This window comes from Peromyscus californicus, unplaced genomic scaffold (genome assembly GCF_007827085.1).
Source record: "Peromyscus californicus insignis strain IS unplaced genomic scaffold, ASM782708v3 Scaffold_9__1_contigs__length_137607984, whole genome shotgun sequence".
NCBI lineage: Eukaryota > Metazoa > Chordata > Mammalia > Rodentia > Cricetidae > Peromyscus > Peromyscus californicus.
In genome coordinates, this window is record NW_026294617.1 from 93,220,655 (window position 1) to 93,245,092 (window position 24,438).

At 42.7% G+C, this 24,438-nt stretch overlaps 2 protein-coding genes and 1 long non-coding RNA gene across 4 annotated transcripts in view; 1 reads left to right on the forward strand and 2 right to left on the reverse strand.

Annotated features, from left to right (window-relative positions):
• Slc30a7 (solute carrier family 30 member 7) overlaps positions 1-113 on the reverse strand; it is a 70,880-nt gene extending 70,767 nt beyond the window's left edge. The window contains exon 1 of the mRNA XM_052731121.1: positions 1-113. The gene's annotated coding sequence lies outside the window, so the exon portion shown is untranslated.
• Extl2 (exostosin like glycosyltransferase 2) lies at positions 57-20,848 on the forward strand. Of its 2 annotated transcripts, none has more exons than XM_052731122.1 (5): positions 57-436; positions 3,226-3,299; positions 16,276-16,703; positions 17,714-17,784; positions 18,849-20,848. In XM_052731122.1, exons 2-5 carry the CDS (start codon positions 3,295-3,297, stop codon positions 19,332-19,334), a joined length of 990 nt encoding a protein of 329 aa, XP_052587082.1. In that variant the 5' UTR covers positions 57-436; positions 3,226-3,294; the 3' UTR covers positions 19,335-20,848. The 2 variants fall into 2 exon arrangements, with proteins under 2 accessions (XP_052587082.1, XP_052587083.1); XM_052731123.1 differs by lacking the exon at positions 57-436 and adding an exon at positions 763-1,072.
• Positions 19,295-24,438, reverse strand: part of LOC128105808 (uncharacterized) — a 13,007-nt gene continuing 7,863 nt past the window's right edge. The window contains exon 2 of the long non-coding RNA XR_008216502.1: positions 19,295-23,947. This is a non-coding gene — a long non-coding RNA (uncharacterized LOC128105808). The remainder of the gene's footprint in view (positions 23,948-24,438) is intronic.

A 24,438-nucleotide genomic window follows, 5' to 3' on the forward strand; every position in this document is an offset into this window, starting at 1 on the left:
GGAGGAAGGAGGCGGGGCTATGAGGGCTGCAGAAAGCCCGGGCAGCAAACCGCGGGGGGATCCCTAGCTGAGCTGGTGGTGGGGGGTCCCATCGCCTGAAGTCCCGAAGGCAATCCTCAGCGGCGGCTCTGCCGACGTGGCTGGCTGGGTTCAGGGCCTGCTGTCACCCACCCGGGTCGCCCACCACCAGCGTTCCCGGATGCAGCGCTGCCCGCGCCTGCCCCTTCTGCATTAACCCCCTAAGGACCTCAAATCCCCCACGCTGGGCTTCAAGGCAGCACCACGGAGGGACCCGGGCAGCCACGTGCTGCGCCGCCACTGCGCAGGATGCGCGGCGATGGCTTCGCGAGGTCAACGCTGAGGGAGTGCACTCCACCCGCGGGAACCGCCACGCGGGAGGCGATCGTTGGGTGCCTTGCAAAAGAAACGCTGACAGGTATTTAAAAGAAGTCTTTTAGGAAGCGGGCCGTGGAGGCTATGGCTTCATGCTATTTCTCCCTCCCGGGCAACCTCAGTTGGTTGCAGCCCCGAAGACAAACGCATATACGTCCCTTTTGCATCTCGGTCACCCCGGGACAGTAGCTGTCACTCTAGTCCATTTCAGGAGGTGCAGTCACTAGCTGGCTGGATGAGGGACGCTGGAGATGAGCCTTTGCGGGCCTGAGCTGGGTAGAGGGACACACTCCAGCATCTTTCTGGGGGATTGTTTAGACAAGGTCAGCTGGCCCGTCACGTGAATGATTAAAAGTTGTTACCTAGGAGAGGAAACCAGAAAGAGGGTCTGGCTTTGGGAGGTGGCTTGGAAACTACAAAACCGAGCTTCTTGGGAATGCCTTTTTGCCTAACAGGAAGTGGAGCGTCACCCAAAGGGAGGGAGACTGTCCCCTGCTCCGGGCGCTCACTCTGCGGGAGGCGCATTTCCTAGGTTATCAATTGGACCAGTAAAGAGGTTGGAAGCCTGATTTAGGAAAGGGGGTGGGAAAGAGGCAAGCAAAGGAGACTCCCTTTCCGTTTTATGCGAACCAAGCTGCAAATAAACCTGCTGGCCCCACTGCAATCCTCTGCACTGGAGGTGAGGCGACTGTAAAACGCGCTTTCGTTGATTTTATTTTTCCATTTGGGATCTATGCCTGTTTTTCCCTCGTTCTTGGAACTTTGTGTGTAGGAGGGGTTTATTCTGTAATTTGATTTTTGAAAGTATATCGTGTAAATTTTTTAAAAAATGTTTGTCTTTAAAATCTGGTAAAAACGGTTTGATTCTATATATTAAGTTCTGGGAAGAACATTTTTGTCTTTGCTTTTCTTGGGTTATATTTCATTATTTAATTTAAGCGAATATTTTCAATTAATCGTATTTACTTTTTAAAGGAAACTTTTGTGTTTAGAGTAGTCTTTGAATCTTACCCTGCTGCATTGCTGGGGAAGCCCTAACTGGATGCAGACTAAGGTAGTTTAAGGCTAAATATTTCCATTGCAGTTGATTTTTTTTCTTTCTTTCAAGACTGCTTTATTTCAGTATGATGGTGGGGATGGTACATAGAAATAATCAAATTTCAGCAACTGATGTCCAGCCTTTGCATCAAGGTCAGCTGCAATTTGAGCCTATGAGTTTTTTTTATTCTGCCTTTGGAAATAATTTCTGTATTCCATCTTGCACTGCTGTAAATCTGAAATTGCTTTGCTGGCTTAGGGAGAAACCCACATTACCCGTTATTGAATAGTTTTGAAATACATTAAAGAAATTTAATTTCAGCTCTATGAGTTTCCAGAGACTCCTAGATTTAGCTTCCTCCCTCCAAGATATAAGCTAGATACTCTTTTGGGAATCTTCTCCTTTCTAAAAGTGGCAATGCTATTTCGCATCCTTAAGCCCTGGACAGCATAATGGCCAATTCAGCGTTAAAGGAATTCTTGTTTGCAACATAAAGCACAGAAGGACACTATTTAAATCAGGAAAAAGTTCTAGGGGTAGAAATTGTTTCCACTGTGCCTCGCTTCTTTTTTTGACCTCGAAATAATATCTGTCCTGTACATGTTACCCTATGCATGTTGTCCTGTCAAACTCTTTAACTCTTTCATTCAATAATCATTTAGTGAGGATCTAGTATGCGGCAGGCTCTGTGTTGGTATTGGTAATATAAAGGTGGATAAGGCAAAGTTCTTCACCTGAAACAGTTTTTTGGAGAGGACAAGTGGATGTAAAGAGAGGGAAGTGGAGATGAAGACAAGTCAGGCCCGTATTTTAGGATTGTGTGGTGTTTAAGTTGTGCACAAGAGATGAATTGGGAATAGTGAACAGAGACAGCTATCACTCAGTGAGTCTGTGTGCTAATCCATTCCTTTTACCACCACAATAATTTTTATCATTAAAAAAAAGAAAAACATGAGTTGGAAGAAAAATGTTTTTGATTCCTCAGCTCTGTTTTGGTGGTCAGTATTTAGCAAGACTCCAATCAGATGAGGTACTTGGAAGTCTCCAGTGATAATTCTTCATTCTTTCATGCATTACAAGATTAAATGGCTAGGGAAGACTATAAAATAGATGCAGTAATAAATGTTCTTACATTAATGATTTCTACTGTGAACTTTTAAATATTTGTTTATATCGTCAATTAGTTGCTTTTGATTAATTGTACATACTATATGGGCGGGGGGCTTAGAAACCCAGCTGTTTAGACACGTGGTTAAAGATCAAGAAAGGAAAGCAGAGAGGATTACAGGACGGAAACTCCTCTTGTTCCAGGTCTTTTCCAATAGCAGACAGCAAGAGTGAGAAGGATGCCATCTGTCAACCTCAGTAATCCGGGCTGGCATTTATCTGCAACCCTGTTTTAGAGCCATGGTTTATTAGATACTTCAGATTAATGTCCTGTGCACTGCTGGTAGGAAACAGGGAATTAGAGCAGTGACTGAGAGTAAGGATGTATGGAAGCCTAGGAATTGAATGGTGATGCAAACTGTATACATGGGCCTTGGATTCACTTCATGATGTGTTTGCTTTGGTTTCAAGTGTGTCAGTGTTAGGTAATTGGGATGATCTGTTTATTCTGTTTCCGGACCCTCCAGAGAGATCTAAATACAAAGTGCTGCAGCTGTTAGCACCAACCAACAGGAAAACACTACCTGCCTTGTTCCCCAAATGTAATTCTGAGAACAAAGAATAGCAATTTTTAATTTAAAAGTCACTCAGAACATCACAGAAAATTCTTTGATGTCTCTTACTAGCACCAAGAGAGCCTGTTCCTGTCAAGCACTGAAGCCGTAGGGAAGCTGCTGTAAAAAATTAGCAACACAATGAGGTAAGTAACAGATTCTCTTTCTTTAAAGGACAATATGGTAAAATACATACAACAAAATGTATCATCGTCATCATTTTTCCCCTTACTGGAATCTTAAGTATTTTTATATTGTTGTATAATCTCCAGATTTTTTTCATCTTGTAAAACTGAAACTTTATACCCACTAAAAAGAAAAACAAACAAACAAACAAACAAAACCTAGCATCTTCTGCCTGCTGCCAGCCCTGGGCACTGCTGAGTCCACATCCTGTTCCCATGAGTTTGGTTACATACCTCATGCTTCGATCATACAATAGTTGTCCTTTTTGTGTGAGTGTTTTTTTCCCCCGCATAGTTTAACTTCCGTTTGGGGGCTAAATAAAAGTCCGTTGTATGTAGGTACCACACTTCCCAAATGGATTGTCTATTCATCTGTGGACTCTCGGGTGATTTTTCTTTTTCTTTTTCTTTCTTTTTTTTTTTTTTTTTTGGACTATTGTAAATTTGCTATGACAATAGTGAAATTCCACTATTTTTGTCTGCAGTTATTTTCCTTTGGATTTGTTTGTTTGTTTTATTGACACAGGGTTTCACTCTATAACCCTGACTAGTCGAGAACCCTCTCACTATGTATACTAAGTTGGCCTCATAACTCAGAGATCTGACTGCTTCTGGCTCTGCCTCCAAGTGCTAGGATTAAAGGCATACGTCACCATACCTGGCTTAGTTCAAATTTTCTACATTGGCAGTTTGGTTTTCTTGAAAGTAGAAGTTCTGGCAAGTATGGGAGCAGTCGCAGCCCTGGGAGGCCGGGCCATGAGGACTGCGAATTTGATGCCAGTCTTGACTGTGTACATAGTAAGACCTTGTCTCAAAAAGGAAAGAAGAAAAATTCTGGCTGGAACCAGGACCTATTATAAAATACCATAAGGCCTCTTTTAAGGTAGTTCCACCAAAATCATGACCCAGATTCTAGGATAAAATCAATACTTGTAGGTTCTTTTTTTTTTTTTAGGTGGATGGAGGCCTTTCTAAGATTGAGTGACTTGGCCTTTTGGCTAAGATCAAGTACAGTGTTTTGTAGATGTAACCAGCCGTCTTATTAAATAAGAAACACAGAACCAATGCGAAGAAGAAAGCCAAGAGGTCAGAGCTAAGAGCTAAAACCTTTCCCTTCCTCCTGCGGTGGTCCTACCTCTCCGAAAGAGAGCTACTTCCTGTGTTAAAGTCTTTATATAGACTTTCTGTTCTGCCTTCTCATTGGTTGTAAACCCAACCACATGACCGCCTCGTCACTGCCAGTCTGTTCAGACCTCCAGGTCTTCTATGGTTGGTATTGAAATTAAAGGAGTGTGTATCCAATTCCTGAACACACAGAAACTTACCTAGCTCTGCCTACCAAGTGCTGGGATTACAAGCGTATGCCACCACCGCCCAGCTTTCCTATGGCTTCCTAATAGCTCTGACCCCCGGGCAACTTTATTTATTAACATACAAATAACATTTTAATACAAATAAAATATCACCATAATGTTTTTTTGTTTTGTTTTGTTTTAATCAATTTAATCTGATGATTGAGCCTGCGGCTTCCCATTCTCCAAGCATGCGCTCTGTCACATCACTAAGCCTACACCCCACGCTCCTCCATTACCTCTGTGTGTGAAATACTCTCGTAGTCTGGAATAAAACTGCAGACAGTGCCCCTGCAAAACATGGAGAGAGTACAGAGTTGCTCAAGTGTGAGTCCAGAGTTTGGTTCTGGCCCGCCACTCACTCTGTCTGCAGTTCAGGAAGCACTTCTCCTATTCTGTCTCAGCTGTCCCGTCTACAAAATGTAGTGTGCCTATCTTATTTTGTTCTCTCCAAAAGTTAGAAATGCTATCATTTGGAACCGTCGTACAACGTGAAGGGGGGAAGCTCTGACAGCTCTCATTGCCATCACTAAGCGAAGCGAGGGGAGGAGCTGTGTCTACCTCAGTACAGTCCTGGGCACCTGGGAAGAACCCATAAATATTTGTTGCCAGAATAGAGTGCCCTGAATTGTGTGACCTCTCCCCCCACCACTAAAGGGAGAAAGCTCATGTGAATTGGTGTTGCTTCTCTCTTAGGCTTAGTATCTGAAAATCTGTGTAAGCCATAATTCATATGCATGAATCTGTTTCTCTTCAAGAAGTGGCTTTGGGAGCTGCTGAAATCCAGTTTCAGCTAGAAGGGAAAGAGTTCCCCAGGACAGTCCAGGGATTTGTGGCCTAACAATCTTGCTCCGCACCTCCCCAATCTTCCTATCGCTGAAACAGAGGTTCAAAGGAAAAGCACCTGTGCCCTGGAATGGCAAAAACAATAGATTTGCAGATGGACTTGGCATCTTTTTGACCCAGTTCTCAAACTAATTTTGCGTTAGACTCTGCTGGGCTAAAAACTCTTTTCTGTTTCTTTAGCTTTCTTTTTAGTGTCCATTGATGCCTTGGATCCTTGTAGAATCTAGTGTTCCTCTTAGGAATAAGGCCATTCTTGAGACTCTTCTAATATGCTTGCATTGGATTGGTCATCTCCCAACACACCATTATCGTCATAATCATCTGTAATTAACTGACAATTCCAAGAGAAATGAACAAGGCAAGACACAGCCTTTATCTATGATAATTCACACCTGTGCACTTTGACAGTCAAGAGGACCTCAGTGTGTGCCTCAGTGATAAATGGCCGGATTGAAGGAAGCAGGCTGTGCATTAAAAACAATTATACATATTTATGTTTTAATTCCCCATAAATCGGTAATAGTAAAGTTCTAGTTATTGATAACGGCTCCCTGGAGCTGTGTTGAGAATATGATGTTTTAAGCAGGAAAGGGAAGAAGGAGGAGCTGAAAAACCCAAGACTGATGGACAGCTTTTGGTATAGACAGGCAAGGGAGACTAGGCAGGGAAATGGAGACACTGGTGCGTAGTGACCGGTGTCCTGCTTTGAATGCTGCCGGTGCTATTCCCTCTAACTTGATTTATCCGTAACAAAATGGCTCACTCAACCTGGCTGCCCGCAGCAGAGGGCTTGGATGTAATCAGGGCAGAAATGATTTTCTCACAATCTGCACGGAGGAATGACCTGGTACAGCAGCAATTACCTAGTCAAATGTGATGCTGTATATATGGAGCTTTAAAAAATAATGCTTCAGTGATTCTGTTTCAGAACTATAGTTTCAAAAATGTAGTAAAGGCAGAACTAGGCTTCTAAAGGACAGGGTACATGACCTTTTATTTGTACCGTGTGTGTGTGTGTATGTGTGTGTGTGTGTGTGTGTGTGTGTGTGTGTGTGTGTGTGAGAGAGAGAGAGAGAGAGAGAGAGAGAGAGAGAGAGAGAGAGAGAGAGATCTATTCCTGTCTTTTGAAGCTTATTATTAACACAGAATAACTTTTAAGTATGTCTGGTGCATTTAGACTTGCAAAACAAATATCAGAAGTTAAGAATCTGGTGGACTCTCTGGGAGAAAGTGAGGGAACAGAGCTGACAGATGAGAGAAGGGCGGGGGGACATTTCTGAAGTAACATTGACAAGAATGGAGTCCTGAATACGGGTGAAATCCAGCCTGGGGTTGGAGAGATGGCTCAGTGGCGAAGAGCGCTAGTTGCTTTTCCAGAGAACCCAGGTTCAGTCTCCAGCACCCACATGGCAGCTCACCACCATCAGTAACTCCGGTTCCAAGAGCTCAGATATGCTTCTGGTCTCTGTGGGCACCAGGCATGCATGCATGTAGTACATATACATGCCATGCAGGCAAGCCCTCACACACATAAAAATAAAATTAAATCTTTAAAAATATGATCGTCCTCGTCCAAAACTACCCTATAACACCAAGAACAAAACTTAAGAGTGCAGTAAACTCGATTTTTTTTTTTTTTTTTTTTTTTTTGGTTTTTCGAGACAGGGTTTCTCTGTGTAGCTTTGCGCCTTTCCTGGAACTCACTTGGTAGCCCAGGCTGGCCTCGAACTCACAGAGATCCGCCTGGCTCTGCCTCCCGAGTGCTGGGATTAAAGGCGTGCGCCACCACCGCCCGGCTGTAAACTCGATTTTATGTTGCCTACCATTTTAATAGAAAGGATCATTATGGGGCAATAAAGTCTATAGCTTTGTCACTTAACTAAATTTGAATCTGTCAATCTGTTCATTACTTTCTAGCTCATAGAAACAAACTCAATGGAGGGAGGATTCATTTTGACTCCTTGTCTAGGAGGATACAGTCGGTCATGGCAGAGAAGGCGTGGCACCCCTGATTCCACGCTGCCTGTTACATGGGGCCAGCCAGGAGGCAGAGACATCTGCTGGACCCAGAAGGGTCTATGACCCATAAGGCCTGCCCTTCAGTGACCCACTTCCTAAAGGCTCCACACCTCCCTAAAGAGTGCTGCTACCTCTAGACTCAGTATCCAGTCACATGAGCCTGTCTGTGAAAGGCAGTTCTGGTTCAAACTGTAACAGTCAAGTAGGTAAGAATTTTGTCTGCTCAGACGTTGTCTGCTGCCTGCCTGAGTAAATCAGATACTATCTGGTTGTCATTATTTCCTAAACCTCCTTGGGGAAACTCAAAGGGTGATAATGTCTAACAGATGGTGTTTTTCTCCCAAGATAAACAGGTTTGTTCACCAAGAGCTCCTGTAGAAACTGGGAAATTAAAAAATATTTCAATTCAGAATAACCCCAGAAAGATGGAGGCGCGGGCGGTTCACAAGTCAAAACAAAACCAGCCGGAGATTTGGGCTCTCTATTACTCAAGTGGTTTGGCTGCATCGTGTGCATGTATGTGTATGGAAGGAAAGCCCAGGTTCTGAATTGACCTCTTCCTCTCACCTTGGGATGATTTATCTCCTGGCAGGCGAACACCCTTTCCTGAGCATCTGTAGTCTCTAATCAAAGCAAGTCCAAATCCTGGTATTGAAAGTAGAAAGGTGACCGGTATGGCTCTGGCTTGAAGTCACATTTACAACTCCTTTGATGGTGATTGCCCAGGTCTCTTACGTAGGCAAAAGTTTACTGGGTGCTCACTCTCTTATTTGGACCTAATTTACCTTTTGAATTTCTTCTGTTAACATTTTAGGCATCTGTTGCTAAAGTTAGGGCAATTTAAACACAGACTCCCTCCTTCCATTCAACTGTTAGGAATTACAGTCACTGCTTGGACTCAAACAACGAGCCAGATCCTATTGTGATTGGTAAAGATTGCCAGAGACTTCCTCCAAATGTCACCACAGAGTGGGACAGTGAGAGATGGCTCCCGCAAGTAAAAGCCACTGCTGAGAAGCCTGTCAACCTGAGAGCCGTCCCCAGGACTCACATGGGTGGAAGGAGAGAAATGACCCACGAGTTGTCCACTCACTTCCCCAGGCATGTGTGACAAGGGCCACTCCCCACCCAAGATAAATAAATGTAATAAAAGAGATCCATCCACTCTGGAAAAGGTGCTGGAGGCACAGCTGTAAAGGTCTGTCTCCATGCCCAGAGTTCACAGGGGCACACAGGATGGAGGGCAGTGAGGCAAAGTTGCACAATGCAGGTGATATTTGAAAGGCTTGAGGGAAAGTTTGTTCACGTGGGCGGAAGGAAGCGCTCTGTAGGTAAAAGGCTATACAGGAGTCAGCAATCAGCTTGCTGTATGTTACCAGTCTCTGTGCTTCAGTTTGAACAGGGTCATCTGCATGCAGTGTACCTGGCCAGAAGCTGCGAGGCCATTGGCAGCTGCCTCTTCCAGCTCTCGTCTTGCATGTCTGTAGAGGGAAGCCCCACGTTTTGAATCGACCTTTGCGTTCCACCTTGGGAGGGTTTTATCGCCTGGCAGATGAAGGCCTTTTTCTGAGCATCTGTAGTCTATAATCATCAGTTTTTATGCAAGTACGTATCCTGGAGAATGAGCCTGAAGAGAAACAATCTGTGCTGTAGCGGGCAGATCTCGCAGCGAAATGGCAGAATAGTTATCAGTCTTCTACCATCTGTGGCATCGAGAAGAAAGCGGCGATCCTCGTTGTCTGGTGCCAAGCTGCTCACTGTGTTTCTACCTGACGAGCCAGAGGACGTTTTTGTTCCCACTCCACTCTGGCATATTTGTTTACAGCTTCTCTCTGCATAATGATTGCTCTTCCAGTCTGAGGAAAATAGCCCCAAGAAAAGACTTCAGCAGTACTGCTTCTGGGGACTGTTGATAAGTAGCGTGCCTTAGAAAATTCCCTTCCCGTTTAAATACATACACGTATTCGTAACTCACACTTCATTTACTGCGTATTGTTTACTTTCTTACTTTATCTCCTGTCCACATTTTGGAAATTTCCAAACATGATCTTCTGGAAACCACTTCCCTCCGAAACGTAAACATTCCTCACATCATAACTCAGCAGTTCCACTGTTCAGCATTTACCCAAGAGAAATGATAACAAATGTCAGCATAAACGTTTGCTTACAAGTGTTCATGGCAGCAATATTGATAATAGCCCAAATATGGAAACAACCAAACTGCTCACCCACTGATGAACAGATAAGCAAAGTGTGCAATATCTGTATAATAGAACATTATCTGGGGTGAAAATAGAATTGGGGGGCACTAGGAAGATGCCTCAGTCCAGTCAGTGCCATCAGTACAAATGTGAGGGTCCCCAGAACCGATATAAATGGACGTAAATAACACAGGCCACCTAGTCCCTGTGCTCCCCCCAGAGGCAGAAACAGAGTCTCTGGGGCAAGCTGGCTAGCTTAGACTGGCCGAATCTGCAAGTTCTTGGGTCATCAAGAGACCTTGCCTCAGTTAAGAACGTGGATAGTGATTGAGGAAGTCAACCAATGTCAGCCTCTAGCTTCCACACACATGTGCCTGCCCACATTCAAAATGCATATGCACACAAACACGCACATTACATCCATATAAATGCCCAAAAGAGATGTCTATATTTGTGTCTGAAGTTTGAAAATATTTTTGCTAAGTTAAACGAGTAAGATACAAAAGCCTTTTATTGTATAGTTCCATTCATAGAAATGTCTAGAATAGGCAAATTCATTGAGACAGAAAGTAAATTTGTGGTTTTTCTGAGGATGAGATTAATGGAAATCGAAGGGACTGTCCATAGGTCTGAGTTTCCTTGGGGGCACCAAAGGTGTTTTAAAAATAAGTCATGAGTGAGGTTATTGGCACTTGCTTGCGTTTTCACCACTCAGGATGCTGAGGCAGCAAGATTGAGAATTTAAGGCCAGTGTGGGCTACAAGTCAAGACCCCATCTTAAAAACAAACAATAACAATAACAACAACAAAAACTCACGATGTTTCCAAAACTGTGAGGATATTAAAAGAACACACTGAACCATATTCTTTAAATGGGTGCATGGAATGTGACATCTCGTTGAAGCTATAAAAGATGTCTTATACATAAAGAATTAATTTTTACATTTCTTGCCAGGGGTTTTAGTGACAGCCATGCCATAGTGGACAGTCATGGACTGTGCTATCGAGAGAAAGGCTTGCCTTGGCTCTGCTGCTGCGACATAGCCCAGTGCCGCTAGCTGCATGACTTTAGGCAAGTGTCTCTCCCTGGACCCACAACCGTTCATCTATGGAAAGAAGTTGGCTTTTGAGATCCTGTCCAACTCCGAGTTTACTTGTCTTTGCAGGGAGGCGAGCAAATATGGGGGCCTCTTTGACAGTTTTGTTGATTGTTTGAGCATAACCAATAGCTGTGGACTAGATGGCTGTCTTTCTTGTCGTGTTCAAATGGATCTTATGAGGCAACTCAGATGCAAAGCAAGGCTTCTCCACTTGGAGCATAGCCGGCCAGATAATACTTTGCTGCTGTCCTGCTCACTGTGATGTGTTCAGCAGTACCCCTGACATCTACTCTAGATAGCAATAGTACCTCCCTTCAGACGTGATGACCCAAAATGTCTCCAGACTTGGCCAGCTATTCCCTGGATGGTATAGCCATCCCTGGTTGAAAAACCTCTGGTGTGGAATAATAGATTATGAAAATAACCAAAAGGGTTAGTTCTTTACCTCTATGCAGAACTAAGATGTGAGCCCAGGTGCAAGTAGAAATAATCCCTGGGAGAACCTTGGGTTTTTTTTTTTATTGTTGTTTTGTTTTGTTTTTTGCTCTGTTATGGTGACATTCGCAGTGTTCTCTCTCCTCTAGTGTGGGGGTGGGGTGAGAGAAAGGCAGAGAACATAGACTGAGGGCTGTGAGCTGGGTATAGTCCCCGCACTAGGGGGGGCAGAGGCCGGCGGCTCTCATAATTCTAGCCTATTCTGGTCTACACAGGGAGTTCAGACCAGCCAGGGCTATACAGAGAGACTCTCTCAAAAGAAGGGGGGAAGGAGCTATGAGATCCACTTTGGAGTGAGACAGAGTGTCAGTAAATATGCACAGATATGATTTTAAAACAAAACAAAAAATGAAGGAGAAATGTTGTGATTAAGAGCAAGGTGCCCAGCTCTGTTTACTTCTGATTTCTTCCCCTCTTGCAGGTGTGCTCCTTTATGTTCCATTCAGAGCTGTGGAGTCAGTGATAGGGTCCGTCTTTAGAAAAAAAAAAAAACCAAAAAGCTTGAACCGTTCTCCAGGGTGCATCCAGGTTGTTTGCGATGGGCCTGCCATAGAGTGCTCCGCTTCAGCTGTTCTGAAGTAGTGTGCCCCCAGTACTGCAGTTAGAAAGTCCCTTCTCTCTTGCTCCTCCATGCAAATTAAGACATTTGCATAATTTAATTGAGGTGCATTATTTAATAAATGCCAAATGAAATATTGATGATCTATCTCTAAAGACATAAATTATTCAGAGCTCCTGAAACCTTGCTGATACAGGTAAAGTAGAGGCTTAGAAGGTGTTTGAAAGAGAAAACGTGTGCGGTGGCCCAGGGAATAAGCTCCATCTTAGAAGTATAAATGAAAGGGAAGCTGTTGCTCCGGAGTGTGTTTGACATTGTCAAAAGTTTGCAATTATCTATGGTAGTTAATCTCCATTACTTTTTCCAGACTAGAGTGCAGGACAGTTAGTGGGTAGAAACACTTAGAATATGCCATTTCTGCAGGGCAGTTAGTGGGTAGAAACACTTAGAATATGCTTTTCTGCTGAACTCCATAAAGTAGTACAAAGCTCTTGACCCTGGTGTCCTTTAATGCAGTTGGTAAAACCTTGCTGTACCCTAAATGTTGCAGTGAGATCAGGATCCATCCCTGGTGCATGAGTTGGCTTTTTGGAGCTCATTGCCTATGGTGGGACGCCTTGCTCAGCCTTGATGCAGGGGGAGGGGCTTGGACCAGCCTCAGCTGAATGTACCAGGCTTTGCCAACTCCCCAAGGGAGGCCTTATCTTTTTGGAGGAGGAGATAGGGGATGGGGAAGGCTGGAGGGGAGCGAGAGGAGGGATGAGAAGGGGATCTGTGGTTGGTATGTAAAATGAATAAAAAAATTTCTTAAATAAAATAAAATGCCTACAAACACACATACACATACACACGTGACCATGCAGAACTGAATTATGTGCTTTATGAGACCTACTTTTAAATTCAGTGCTAAAAGGATTTTCAAGCCTTTGGAATCAAGATTATTAATTCCTGCATCTTTTCTTTGGTTGACTATCTTAGTAGTATGTGTTGTTTTAATAAGAGAGTACATGGAATGAAAACGTTGTGCTCCAAAGCCTTAGATTACTGTTCATGAAAAGTAATTACATGAAAGCTGAGGTTACTAATTTTATTCATGTCTTAGAGTGAGGCCGTGATAGAGGCAGAAACACAAAATTGCTTTTCTTAATAGAAAAAAAAAAAAAAAAAAACCTGCCGAAAATAGTCCCAAGACCAAGTCTCCTTGAAAACTCCCCAAAAATCTCTATAAGTAATAGTGCCTTTCCAGTCTGGCCTGGAAACATGAGAGGTTTTGTGACTTGTCCTTGTGAATAAGCACTTCCCAAGGGTGGGCACGCTAGTGCATGCCTGGAATCAGAGCACCCAGGAGACTGAGGCCAGAGGACTGTGCATTCAGGGTCAGCCTCAGCTACGAAGAGAGAGACCCTGTCTCAGATAATAAACAGCTAAGTTAAGCTGCAGGTGACTCAGCACACTGTCACAGCAGGGAATGTATGTATGCCCTGAGTTCTGCATTCTCAGAGGCTTAAAGGGAGGATGGAAAAGCTAGTCTTTGTGGTTTTTCTCTGCCCTTGAACTAGAGAAACCTGTCTGCCATTATAAAACCCACTTCAGGATGTGAAGCAAGGTCGTGGGTGATGGTTTTAACACAATGTGCCTGCAAGGTGTCCTCTAGGCAGAAGGAAGGACTTCGTAGACTAGTCTAAGGGATTGCTCGTGGGACAGTGGCCTAGCTGCAGTTGTCTTGAGTTCAACCACAGATGAGAAATGACAACCTTAGATGTGGTCTGTGTTAAGCATTACCATACCTTTCCAAGAAGGTGGAAAGAAACAGAGCGTGGTATGTAAAGGCTGTTTTGTATTAAGAAGAGCACTGCCTGCTCTGTGCTGATCCTATGCCTTAGCCATGGTTAGTTTCCAGTAAGAAGTCCTAAAAGCTTCTTCATTTTTTTAAATCAATATTGATCTGTAAATGAGAGTGCCTGTTTAGTGTGTAATCTAGGAAGAGAGATTGTTTCAGTAGAAATGAAAAGGGAGTAGAGATGGATCAAAGTCATTGGGAATAGTACACTACAGTTCTGGAGACTGGGGGACGAGTTATCACAAGTTTCAAGTTAGCCTGTGCTACATAATCCAAGGCCAGCCTGAGCTGTAGCCCAAGCCCTGCCTCAAAACAAATAAACAGGTAATAATAATCTCATATTCTTTCTTTCTCCGTGTATAAGGGATGTAGGGTGTGTGTGTGTGTGTGTGTGTGTGTGTGTGTGTGTGTGTGTGTGTGTGTTCACACATATAGGATATGGGAAGGGTAGAGGTCAACTTCTGATGTAATGTTCCTCAGGCTCCTGTCACCTTGATTATTGGAGGCAGGGTCTCTCACTGGGACATGGTGCTTACCCACTAAGTTCGACTGGCTGGCCAAGAATCCACCTGCCTCTGTCTCTGCAGTGCTGGGATTACATGCTTGCTACCACACCCAGCTTTTCACAGGAGTGCTAAGGATCACAGGAGTACTCAGATCCTCAAGCTTGCATAACAGACACTTCCTCCACTGAACTGCCTTCTTTCCCAGACCCTCTTATTCTTTCTGATGCTGAGAAATCTGTTTTGTTGACTTAAAGGTACTTTTATAATGTTGACCAGAAATGCCTAGTGTTCTTTGTTTGTTTTGTTTTTTGTTTGTTTGTTTGGATTTTTTTTTCCATTTTTTCGAGACAGGGTTTCTCTGTGTAGCTTTGGTGCCTGTCCTGGATCTCACTCTGTAGCCCAGGCTGACCTTGAATTTACAGAGATCTGCCTACCTCTGCCTCACGACTGCTGGGATTAAAGGCGTGTGCCACCACCACCTGGCTGTTTTGTTTTTTTATCTAGTCTCTTCTTTGGTGAATTTCTTCAGACAATCCATTTTCCCCAGTGTTGGCTTTTGTACTTGTAGAATAGGTCCTAGTGTGTGAGGACTGGCCCCGAAGTGCTGTGAGGCCCAAGGAAGAAAGGCAGACAGATCTGGAATGTATTGGGAAATTGACCCAGAAGTGTGGCACTAAATGGCAGAAGCACCAGCCAGACCTCCTGAAGTGTGGGTCAGAAAAGGGTGTGTTTACAGGCTGAGACAAGTGGGGCCATTTTATCTGGATTGTAGCTGGTTTATCTTAAGATAACAGTAAAGACATGCTTACAGCAGGGTCTGATAGTAAGGCCTAGTGACTCCCATGGTTTTATCTGTTTATGGAGGGAAACCCAGCTTCCTACTCAGGGGCAGTCATGGAAGTTACATGTGAAGATGGCTGCAGCTATGACAAGCTGAATTCATACGTTGACAAAATGGATACAGGACACGGTTGCCAAAGTACAGCATAAGGACGTGTCTGAAAAGCTCCGTGGAGGTTTGTGGAGTAATAAATCGTCTGGAATCAGAAGTAGGGGTAATTAAAAACCATCAGTGTTAGAGCAAGAGGTAGCAATCCTGGAAATGGGTGGAGCCAGAAAATCATTTCTGAGTCTGTAAAACGGACAGTAAGATTTAACCTTTTTACACACACACACACACACACACACACACACACACACACACACACACATGTGTGTGTGTGTGTGTGTGTGTATATATATATATGTGTATATTTGAGAGGTTGATTAGATAAAACGTTCTGACTACTGAATATCCAAGCTATTCTCTTTAGTTCTGTGTTCACTCCCGCTACTCCATGGCTGGCTCTGGAAGACTGTTTTGTTTCGTTTGAGGTAGGGTCTTAGTATGTATTATGTAGCCCAAGCTGGCCTGGAGACTGGCAATCCCCCTTCCTCACCCTCTTGAATGCTGGATTGCAGTATACGTCGCTGTATCTTGTGATCTGTGCTGTGAGATGTGGTCCTTTGGAAGAACAAGAGCCCTGCCTTAGTCACTGTTGCATTGCTGTAAAGAGACACCATGGCCAGGGCAACTCTTACAAACGAAAGCATTTAACTGGGGGCTTGATAGCAGTTTTCAGAGGGTTAGTCCATCGTTATCATGGTGGGGAGCATGGAGTCAGGCAGGCAGGCATGGTGCAGGAGAAGTAGCTGAGAGCTTACATCCTCATCTCTGTAGTCAGCAGGCTGAGAAAGAGGGACAAATTGGATTCTGTGGGTTATTTAAAAAAAACAAAAAGAGGACAGGAAGGAATGAGGAAGTGGTGGTGGAGCTGGGAGGAGCTGGTGGGGAGGATGAGAAACGAATATGGCCAAAATACATTGGATGGCATCCTCAAAGAATTGACAAAAATATTTTTTTTAAGATTAAAGAATGTAAGACTACATTTTTTTGTGTGTGTTAGGCCAAATCACTTTATGAAAGAATGGAGAAGTTAATTTACGTCCATGATAAGAGCGTTCCGGTCTCTATTCCAGGTGTTGCCACATCTGCAAACTTCCTGGAAGAGTCATGGGGATTCGAGTGCTTCGTTTCTCCCTGGTGGTCATCCTTGTGTTACTGCTCGTAGCTGGAGCTTTGACCAATTTGCTCCCCAACATCAAAGAAGACAAGATGCTCACTCTGCGCCGGGAAATCAAGCCCCAGAGCACACCGGCCCTGGATTCTTTTACTCTCATTATGCAGACATACAACAGAACGGACCTCTTGCTAAGACTCTTGAACCATTATCAGGCAGTACCAAATCTGCACAAAGTGATCGTGGTATGGAACAATGTGGGCGAGAAGGGGCCGGAGGAGTTATGGAATTCTCTCGGGCCTCACCCTGTCCCTGTCGTCTTCAAACCACAAACAACGAACAAAATGAGAAATCGACTCCAGGTCTTCCCCGAACTGGAAACCAATGGTGAGTCAAAGCTGGGTTCTGAGACGGAAAGGGCTCGAGTGGGTGGGTGGGTGGGGTGGACTTCTGGCTTCCAGGGAAGTTATCATTAAAAAAAAAAAAATCACTTTGAAACACTTAAGATTCCCACAAGCAGCTTCCTGGGTGAGGAAATCACATACATCTTGTAATGCTAACAAAGGGGGCAATGTTAAAATATTTTTAAAAGGTATGCTGTGTGGCATAATACTTGCAGAGTGTATATTATTCATTAAGAAAAAGTCATAAGATGACTGTTCTAGTCAGGATTACTATTGCTGAGATAAAACACCATGACCAAATGTGACTTGGGGAGGAAAGGGTTTATTTGGCTTACACTTCCACATCCCCGTTCATCATTGAAGAAGTCAGGACAGGAATTCAGACGGGACAAGAACCTGGAGGCAGGACCTAATACAGAGAGGCCTGAAGGGGCACTGCTTACTGGTTTGCTCTCCATGGCTTGCACAACTTTTTTTATAGAACCTGGAACCACCAACCCAGGGAATAGCACCACCCACAATGGGCTGGGTCCTCACCTATCAGTCACTAATTAAGAAAATGCCCTAAAGACCTGTCTATAGCCTCGTTTTATAGAGGCATTTTGTCAACTGAGGCTCCCTCCTCTCACATGACTATAGCTTATGTCAAGTTGGCGTAAAGCCAGCCAGCACAATTTATGCTTAATGTATTTGGGGCACTCTCTTCTTCCTGTGTGTAACAGTTTCTCCAGGATGTGATTTTCTTAAAAGACCCTTGGCTTTATTTAAGGGTTCATTACCCTCTGGGTTGATGGACTATAATTGTGTGATGATATTTCCCCCTCAGGCAGGAGTTTCTTTTCCTACTAGACAAATCTCTTCAAGAATACTTTTTAATTTACTACCTGGGTTCAAAAATACTTGTTTTAAATGATCTGAATAGACGCAACTGTATCTTATTGATTTTTATTCATTTCCAAACTGTTCAATGATTTTTTTTTCTTTCCATTGCAGCAGTATTAATGGTAGATGATGACACTCTCATTAGTGCCCAGGACCTTGTTTTTGCTTTCTCAATTTGGCAGGTAATGTTGCTATATGTTTTATGACACCATATGGGTAAAGTTTTATCTATGTAATACCTAACCAGGGTAGCTTAGTTTAACATGGAGGTCACTCAAACAGTATAGGCAGTATCTTAAAACACAGCTGAAACTGTCATACGGCAGTCAAGAGTTTCTGAGCTTAGTTAAGACAACATGAAAATTGGCTTAACATTTTGGTGTAGTGGGAAGAAAAATTTGAATTAGCTTACCAAGAACAGTGAAATGATCTGGCGTAGCCAAACTGCAATGCAGAAAAGGTTTCCCCAGACCATTTGTGTCTCAAATGGCAAGTGTATTTGTGTATTCACAATGTAAGAAACTTGTTATAAAAGAAAGTATTTATCGCTTCGACAAAACTGCATCCTCGTTAAGACCGTGTTGAGAGATTCTGAGGTAATAATTGTGTGTGTGCCATTGTGGTGGCAGGTGTTTGTTTTGGCTTGGTTTTTCCTGATACCAGCTTGACTGAGCAGGCATAAATAGCTCACTAGCTCTCCCAATGAACAGACACTGATAATAGCTGAGCGTTACAAGCTGCATTAGAAATGACCTGAATCCAGAACTGTGTGTAGATCTTGTGACTAAATACTGTGCTATCCTAGATGGTCAGATTTGCAGTAAGTCCCCCCTAAGAGCTACATGGAGGGTAGTGACAGTGCCCTACCAGTACCAGCCTTCTAAACCTGCAGTTTTTAATTTCATGCCTAGCATATTGATTAATGAATTGTCCTTTGAAGGACTAGACTCCATGGGAACTAAAATTTGTTTAGATCAGATGTTCGAATCTGAAGAATATTTGTAAGGTAATCATTTTTCAGAGAGATTTTGGTTATGGTGGAATTTAAGCTGTAAACGTATCAAGAGACAAAGTTATGAGGTTGTCTGGAGTTAGAGGAAATTAGGGTGTAAAAATAAGGGAAATATAGAAATAAGGAATAAAGAAAAGTTGACAAATCAACCACATCTTCTGTGATAAATAAACATTTTGTCTATGTCTTCTCTGAAGAACTGCCACGCTTAATTGTTCTTTTCCTCCTCTTCAGCAATTTCCTGATCAGATTGTAGGATTTGTACCTAGAAAACACGTTTCTACTTCGTCCGGTATCTACAGTTATGGAGGTTTTGAACTGCAGTCACCAGGGCTCGGGAACGGTGACCAGTACTCCATGGTGCTCATCGGAGCCTCCTTCTTCAACAGCAAATACCTTGACCTCTTTCAGCGACAGCCTGCGGCCGTCCATGCGCTGATCGATGAGACACAAAACTGCGATGATATTGCTATGAATTTCATCGTCACCAAGCACACTGGCAAGTCTTCTGGGATATTTGTGAAACCTATAAACATGGTCAATTTGGAGAAAGAAACCAATGGCTATTCTGGAATGTGGCATCGGGCAGAGCACTTTCTGCAGAGATCTTACTGCATAAATAAGCTTGTTAATATCTACGATGGCATGCCCTTAAAATACTCCAACATTATGATTTCCCAGTTTGGTTTTCCATATGCCAACCACAAAAGTAAAATGTGAACAGGAAACAAACAAAAACAGACCCAAAATACTGCTAGGTTTTTGAGTGGCTTCTCCATGCTGTGTATTTTTGGTTTTTAAGCAACACCATGAACATTTATCTAGTCCACAAGTCTCTACAGTAGAAAAACAAAACAAAACAAGAAACGTATGCAGTACTTCCAGTATGTAAAACACACAAACTTCAAAAGCCAAGAAGCCCGTCTTACCCAGACAGGCCTGTTTGTGAAAAGCTTCTGTCCAAGGTTGAAACTCCTTGGTCCTGATCTTATTGTTTACATCTCGAGACCGCTCTCCAATTTGTTTGAGCCCTGGCATTTGCCTTAAGGACCTGCAGCAAGCTGCTTCCAGGACCAGAGACTCAAATAGACCATTTCCAGCTTTTCAGTGAAGGTTGATGGTTTTTTATTTGAAGCCTGAAATATTTCTTCAGCTAATGCCTGTGATATAGGAAAAGCCATGTAAGGAGAGTTTAGTCTGAACCCCATGTCGAGAACCAGGAAAATTCCTGGTAGCCAGTGTCCTTTGTGGCCCTTCTAACCAGAAACAACTGTGCCCAGCATGGTTTTGATGAAGCAGTCAATGCCGGTAGTTTTGCTGTTAAGCCTGTTGTGACTGGGAGGGTAAGTTTTCATGGCTGACCAGTCTCTAATTGTTTGCTTGGTGTTTCTGTGAGCCTTCCCTGCATGGATCACTAAAATGTGCAGCCCATGTCTCCTATATGCAACAAGGAGTCAATGTGTTACTGCAATCTGTCACTGTGTGTGACCATGAGAATGTACATTATTTCTTACATTTTACAGAATGTGTTTAATAAATAGTATAAAAGAACTTCTGAAAGAATAGAAGTTAAGTAGAAGCTAGCAGAAATTAAAAACCTTATTATCAAAGATCTTTACTATTAAACCATAGGTTATCTTGTAGATAATTAATAACTGTGTTACACAGAAATGTTTGCATCCAGAACCCTGGATTTTTGTTGGGATTTTTTTTAAGTCCCAAGGCACTATTCATCATGATAAAATTTCAATTACATAGTTGTGAAAAAATTCAGTAAAAGAATTGAGCCATTATGTGGGGTACCCAACAGTTGTTCACTGTCACTGTTGTTATGGGAACCAGTGTCTGTCCTGTCTGCTGTTTTTATAGTTTGTCCTTGTTCACCACTACTGAAAAGGAATACTCCATCAGGCTTCTGTGTATCAATTTTCTTCTCTTTAGATAAGTCCTCCACATTTTCAAAGGTGTGAAAATAGCAGAATAATGACAGCTGAAATTCCACTGTAAGATCTTCCTGCTGTCAGTTCAATGTCTGTCTGTCTAACAACCAAGTGGATGTGTGTGTCTTCATGCAATCATATATATATATGTATGTATACACATATATATGTAAATACTTTTAACCTTGACCTCATTAAAAGGCATGTCAGTTATCTGCTTTCTCCAAATTTGGCAGTATGTGTTTGCCTCTTTGTAGTCCACTATCAAATAAATAAACTTCAACTCTTCAGACATTCTGTGTTAATAACTGAGCAGGCTACTTTTGTGGTGTCCTACATATTTCTCCATACTCTAAAATACTACTCACAATGCAGTTGAAAACTTGATATACTCACCAGAAGTAAGTTCTCTATTGGAAAAATATTCCTGTATTTGATTTCCTATTGGTGTTTTAAATTAAGCACAACATTATAGCATATAAATTATACCATGTTGCCACATATTATAGAGTAGTCAACAAGAATACATTTTGGTCTATACAAGAAGACCCCTGCCCTGTGGCTAGCTTCCTACAACCATCTTTCCATGAATACTTCTTACTCATGCCCCACATGCGCAGGCTCAAAACTGCACCCACAAAGCAGTGTATGTAACTCAGGTGTGAACCTTGCAGGCTTTGCCTTTAGACTCTGGGCTCAAATCCTTGCTAGACAACTCGTTGTTTAACCAGTCCAGGCCCCTATTTCCTCATCAAAATGTGATTGTTTTTCTTCATTTTTCGTAAATAATGACTATATATCCTCAAAATTGGAAAACTGAGACTAGGTTAATACTCATGGTTATATTAGGAATTGGTTTTAAAGGATAAGATGGTGTGCCTGGGTAGAGCACAGTGGCTTCCCTATTTCAGAAGCTGTTAGGGTGATCATTCAAGTTAATGTCAGAAAACTCAACACCCAACAAGTGAGATCCTTAGAGCAATGTCTGCGTCACAGTACACAGGAACCATGGGGATTGTTCCTTGTTTTCATTATTTTCCTTTCTTTCAAATACTTTTCCCCTTTGCTTTGTTTCTTTTGGAGACAAAGTCTTAGTCTATAATCTAGGCTGGCCTCAAACTCATGACCCTTCTGCCTGAGTCTCCCAAATGCTGTTTTATAGACATGGACCACCACATATGGCCAAATGCCTTTATTCTTAACATTAAGGCAATACGTATTTATTCTACCAGTTTTGGCATATTCACAGCAGTTAAAGAAATTAAAGATCCAGATATGGTGGCTGACATCTGTAATCCCAGCACTCAGAAGGCTGAGGCAGGAAAATTCCTGTGAAGGTCAGACTTGCTACAGAGTAAGACCCTGTATTGATATATATGTATATATGTATATGTGTGTGTGTTGAGAGAGAAATATTTGTATTTTTGAGAGAAACAATTAAAAATGACCAACTAAATCAAAATGACATTTTGATTTGTATTTCTATTGATCTTTCTGAGCATATGGTTTAAAAGAATAATTTTCAAGAAAGATTTTTTTTTTGTTTTACAGTGTGTGTGTGTGTGTGTGTGTGTGTGTGTGTGTGTGTGTGTGTGTGTGTGTGTGATGTAAAAGTCAGAGGACAACTTTCCAGAAGTCAATTAGCTCCTTCAATCATGTGGGCTAGAGGCATCAGACTCTTAGGCTTCATGACAAATGCCTATACCCACTAACACATCTCAACAGATGTTTTAATACCACTGTTTCCTTGTTATTTCATTGTGCGAGGAAACCATGGTTTTGTAACCAGTTAGTGTGCTCCATTTCCCTTGTTCCCTTCTTACTGTACAACACTGGGTAGACCAGCAACACTACCTTCTGCATGTATCTTTGAGCATGTCCTTCCTTAACATGAAGGCCAACAAAAGTGAACACCTGGATCTATCTAGTGGGATTCATCCCCTCTTCTCATGGGTTTTGATACATATTGCTAGATTTCTCCAGAAGTGTTGCCATGGTGATGCTATTAATAGCCTATCTGAGAACACCTGTTTCCCATCATCAGCCTTCCCCACCTCACCCTTTCAATTCTCCTGTCATCTACTTCTTCCACATAAAATATTTGAGTGCCACAGGATTTTAAAGACTTCTCTTTCACAGAACTTGATATTGAGAAGGCTGAAAAGGTGGTCAGGAACTAGCCAGTGACGGCTGGAAGGCCGGTAGAAGCTTCAGGATGCTTTCGAAACTGGGAACTATTTCAAGGTTGCTGTATAGACACATAATTCACTGTCCTATCATACAGTCTTTGTCTTCCCAAGACTCCTAACTTCGTTATCCCCTCCCCAACACACACCCTGGTTTTTATTCACCCCCATTCTCTCTCCTTTCATAAAGTCTCTCACGACATAAAGCCCAATTATTTTCTCACACACACTTGCGCTGGGTCGTGACCCTTCTTAATTTCCTTCCCTGCAGGGTGAGGATGAAACCCCCACCCTGAAACTTTACATGTTGTGCTTGTTTGGGAAGGAACTTGACGGTGCTGCTACAGGAACAGAAGGATTCTTTAACACCATCCCAGAAAAGGGGCAGTGCAGCCAGGGGGGGGGGGTTTAAAGTTAAGAAGTATGGTTGTATCAAAATTACACTGTACAGCATGAAGAGAGAACAAATTCTGCAAATACCAAAGTAAACTTGAATAAGCCCACTGCAGCAAAGGGGTGTGTGCGTGTGCGCGTGTGTGTGTGTGTGTGTGTGTGTGTGTGTGTGTGTGTGTGTGCACGCACGTACATGCATGTTTGCTATTGTAGTCCAGGCTATAACTAAATAAATAATTCAGTTTATTACATGGGCTAGCCTTCAATTTACAGTCTCCCTGCCTCAGCCTCTTGATCCCTGGGATTATAGGCCTGAGCATCATGCCCGGCTCCAGAAGAGATATTTCGATGAAGTATTTATCTCATCGGAAGTTGACTCTTGGAACTCTTTTTGTATCTCAGCATTTTATTTATTTCTAAGAGAAAATTAAATACCCCATTGGGATTTTTTAAGTGGTTCTTTTTTGTTTGATCACAAGAAAGCAGCTTTATTTCATACCAGATGTTGACCTGGACCTACTGCACGAGCATGCGCATGGTGTGTGTGTGTGTGGTGTGTCCGGAGGACATCTGGCAATTGGGGAAAGATTATATTTTTGGTTGTTACAACTGGAGAGATGCTACTCACCTCTGGTGTGGTAAGGGTGATGTTGCTCAGTCTCCACCAATAAGCGGGGCGGATTTGACAGTGACATAGCCGAGAAGAAGCCAGCTTGGCATCATCCTGCAGGCCATTTGGCTATTAATTGTCCACACGGCATGCTTTCTCACGTGTACTTTGTGTTCTAACATGTTGCCTGTGTGACGATTTCTACTGGAGAGAAAAATACAAGGAGAAATGTGCGTCTGTGTTTGATAAGATGTCCAGCGTGCGATGCTGTGAGCACAGACCCGATCAGAAAGCCACAGAAGTCTCTGGTGAAGCCTTCTGACTGATTTCCCCCCTCTTATCCACACTCCTCTTTCTATTCTCACATCTGAGGAAATACACAATACAGCTTGCTTTTCTGAGAAGGACTTGGAAAAAGGCATATTTTGGAAGCACCAGATAGCAATGTTACATAATACCCTGTGTATTCAAATAACACATCTTGAGTTTGAGAAAGCTGGCATAAATGAGTTGGAAAAAACTAAATATAACTTTTAAAGCATGTTTGCATGTATTTTTTTTTAAGTCACAAGCAATATGCATCTAGTGAAGGACTCCAGAATGGGAGCATCAGGGAGCTTTTTTTTCCCCCTAGAATCTTCCAGGTATCCAAGTTATTTAAATTTATTTTTCTCACCTTCCTCATTTATGAAAGA

What these genes read in the sequence shown, in the direction of transcription:
- Extl2 (XM_052731122.1), top strand. An exon ending in CCCCGAACTGGAAACCAATG is followed by an intron (nt 16,704 to 17,713) that starts GTGAGTCAAAGC and finishes TTTCCATTGCAG; the next exon opens with CAGTATTAATGGTAGATGAT. An exon ending in TTGCTTTCTCAATTTGGCAG is followed by an intron (nt 17,785 to 18,848) that starts GTAATGTTGCTA and finishes CCTCCTCTTCAG; the next exon opens with CAATTTCCTGATCAGATTGT.